At 40.2% G+C, this 3,698-nt stretch overlaps 1 protein-coding gene across 1 annotated transcript; it reads right to left on the bottom strand.

Moving 5' to 3' along the window:
• Positions 1-869: 869 nt before the first annotated feature.
• On the bottom strand, positions 870-3,326 carry LOC114754487 (G-type lectin S-receptor-like serine/threonine-protein kinase SD2-5). The gene has a single exon (XM_028943254.1). The coding sequence runs from the start codon at positions 3,318-3,320 to the stop codon at positions 870-872; it is 2,451 nt and encodes an 816-aa protein (XP_028799087.1). The 5' UTR covers positions 3,321-3,326.
• Between the last annotated feature and the right edge of the window lie 372 nt (positions 3,327-3,698).

Genomic DNA, 3,698 nt, shown 5'->3' with positions numbered 1-3,698 from the left:
AAGGATGGAGCCTTTCTTTTAAGTCGAAGCTCAAAAGTTGATGGCAAATAAATTTAAGCCCCAAGGAGGAAAAGTTCAATTGCACCTAACTTTCCTTTTGAAACTGAACACAAGAGAAGTTGGTTGTTCACAAGAGACAGGTGGATACTTTGCTTCTGCGATGTAAAGCTTAGCCTTTTTATCATGTATGTGGATATTTTTAGAAAAGAGGAAACTGAACCAGGCTCATTGAGGGATCGCTTAAGGAGCAACGAGTTTGCGAAGGCATCAATTTTATCCAACCAAACCCATTCACGTCTCTTCACAATATTGAACCCCAAAAAATGTATGCTCACTGTGCTTTCTTCCAATCTTCATATTCTCTTTTTTTTTAATCTCTCGTAGTTATTCAGCGAATCAGTTGAATAGGCCATCGTATGAGCATTTGAACGGGGTCGAGTTACGAGTTTGGCCCCCAAAAAAAAAAAAGATAAATAAAAACTCATAGGTGATGTGCTGACATCTTTTCACCAAAATATGAAAACTCCTAAGTTGGACAACAATTAAACCTTGCAACAGTGTGGGCTCTGGACAAAGTTTCAAATTTAATCCTTAGCCTCAAGTCTCAACCTGGGTCATAGATTCTCTTGCTAGCAAATCATTCAAATTTCATATTCAACCTGTTTTAAATCTCTGGAATTCGGACTCTTGGCTTGTGTTTGGATGAGTTTATATTCTCATGATATGTTACAGATATGAATCAAGTTGCTTTCACCATGTAATGCTGGTAAAAATCTGAACATGATACCTAATAACTATATATCCCTCAAGGAACTCAGCAAAATTTACAATATAGATATCTAACTATGACACTGGTACCAAATAATTTGTCATCTTGGTCCTGAAAGCCGGACTGCAGAGGTATAAGAATCTTTATTGGGGTTTGATGGTTCTACTTCTTCTCGGTTGGGCTGAAACAGAGATGAGTAAAGGCGGAAACCCAATAGCGAACTTGTTGGAGGCTCAGGAACAGCACAGAGACCCTCAAGCATTTGAACAACGTTGGACATGTAAGGCCTCCGAGACATGTCTTCCTGTATACACCAAAATGAAACTTTAACAGCATTACGAAGTCTTTCATCGTTTTCATCCATTTCCAACTTTGAATCAACAATGTCTCTCAGCTTCCCTTCTTCCAACATCTTAAAAGCAAAAGATGGGAAGTGAGATTTCTCTGAAGTTTCATTCGGATCGTAATTCTTCCTTCCTCCAATGATCTCTAGCAACAACATCCCGTAGCTATAAACATCACTTTTCTCTGATATAGCAGTGTTTGTGATCCATTCTGGTGCGAGATATCCCCTGGTTCCCCTAAGAGTTGTGAAAACATGGCTTTGTTCACGAGTCATTAGCTTGGCCAAACCGAAGTCTGAAACTTTAGCAAGGAATTTGTCATCAAGAAGCACATTCTCTGGTTTGATGTCACAATGTACAATCTTGGAATCACAATCTTCATGGAGGTAAGCTAGTCCTTTTGCTGTTCCTAGTGCTATGTTAAACCTGGTATTCCAATCTAACATGAACTCTCCTTCGTTTTTCTTGAATAGCCATCGGTCCAATGAACCATTTGCCATATATTCATAAGCAAGAAGCTTATGAGATCCTTCTGCGCAAAACCCTTTAAGCCTGACCAGATGATGATGATGGATGCTCCCAATGATGCCAACTTCTGCTCTAAACTCTTTCTTTCCTTGCCCAATGGTTTCCAATCTCTTCACAGCTACATGAATCCCATCAGGCAGAACCCCTTTATAAACTGAACCAAAACCCCCTTGTCCCAGCTTCACTGAGAAATTACGTGTTGCTATTTCAAGATCTTTATAGCTGAAACGAGTTGGCCCGCCAGTTAAATTCTCCAAGAAAATGTCTTCTGAATTCTCCCCAGAAGAATCATCCAATTTTGGCTTTCTTCTGTAATATCGAAATCCCACATAAGCGACCACCAATATTAAAATCAATGTAGATAAAACAACGAGCACAGCAATTATGGTGTGATTATTGCTCCTTTCATTACTACCTCTGCCTCCAGAAGCCGAGACCTTAATGTAAGAAACAAACCCAGAATTTTCATCCGAAGTCTCGAAGCTTCCTATGCTATCTAACAGAAAACAGTTCCTTGAACTGTTATGGAAGAACATAGCAAGGCACGAGCAATTACGAAGGCAAGAATTTTTGCAACCATTCAAATCAGTTCTTGACGAGGGCGGAAAGAAATCAAGCGCAAAGTAATGGATTCCATAGTCAGCTTTCACGAGCTCTACAGAACTTTTAGAGTTATTACAAGAAGAGACAATATTCCTAGGTTGGCAATCCGAACGAGAGCTAAGAACAGAAGGACAGCGACAATTGTTATTACCTGTACATATGTAATATGGACCACAAGGTTGTGGTGTACTACAAGAGTTTTGTGGAATTCTAATTGGAGAAACTCGAGCACTTTGACGTCCTAAAGCAGAGAAAGTGAGAAAACCTTTATTTCCCAAAACAGCAGCCCAAGTGGCATTTGTCTCTGAATCTTCAGAAAAAATAAATTGCCATAACAAGGACTTGTTTTTATCATAGAACCTCCAGGAATTTTCACTCAGTGATGCTGAAGCTACAAGACCACCGTTTTTATCAATGGTCTTGCGGTTATCCTTCTGCAAGGACCAGTAAATCTGAGGAGCTGGGAAATCAGCAGAAAGAATGACGTCCCCAGATTTGATCTCAAGAACATAGGTCAAGTTATCATTAGGTGAAGGCTCACTGATAAGTTTCATTCCTTCTGAGAAGTCCTGACTTGGCAACAAGGTATCTGTTGGGTAGCTATAACTCTGCCAAACAACGTTTCCATTGTTCCCAAGCAAAACTAGATTTCCTGTATCCAACAATTCCATTGATGAGACCCCTTTGTCACTAGTATTTGTAGACCAAACCATGGATCTTTCCTTCTGTAAGAAGGCGTTACCATTTTCATCAAACACAAAGTTGTCAGATTCTGAAACAGGACTTCCTCTATTTGCAGTCCAAACCACTGTTTCAGTGGCCTTGTGGACGATTCCTACGAGAAACGATGAGGTACCATTTGTTGTGGAGATGAAGCCAAAGACGAATTCTCCATTGTTTGACTCGAGAAACTTTCCATCATTGTCTATGTATATCATGTGAGTGCCTTGAAACCCTGGAGAGATCTTGCCTGCATGTAGAATCGCCCCCAAGAAGACTTCAGACAAAAGGGAAATAGACAACACCGAAATGAAGGGGGCAATTGCGTGAAACAAAGGCCAAGGCTTTTTTTCCATGTTGCTCCAAGAATGTTACTATAGGGAAGAACTGGATATAATGAAGAAAGAAGAAGTTTTTGAAACTCAGAGGCTCATATTGAGAACTAGTAAGCAATCTGACTTGCTGTTGCAGAAGTCAGACGAAGAAGAAGAAGGAAGAGCAACTTGAGAAGAAGCCGACAAAACAGACAATAAATTCTCTTAATATTTGATCATGGGAGTCCAAAGGAGAGCACAAGTTGCAAAAGTGAGGGACGTGTGGAAGTCAAAATTAAAAACCATAACTAGGGGAACCACGGATTTGCCAACGCGTGCCAATTATGCAGCAGGATAAAAATGAGCATGTGACACAGAACAAGTGGGATTTAAAGACGAGGCTCGTTGACTGTTTCCATG

Source organism: Neltuma alba, unplaced genomic scaffold (assembly GCF_004799145.2).
Source record: "Neltuma alba isolate B1F8T4 unplaced genomic scaffold, ASM479914v2 tig00010148_pilon, whole genome shotgun sequence".
Taxonomy (NCBI): Eukaryota; Viridiplantae; Streptophyta; class Magnoliopsida; order Fabales; family Fabaceae; genus Neltuma; species Neltuma alba.
This window is presented reverse-complemented; position numbering and strand designations above follow the sequence as displayed.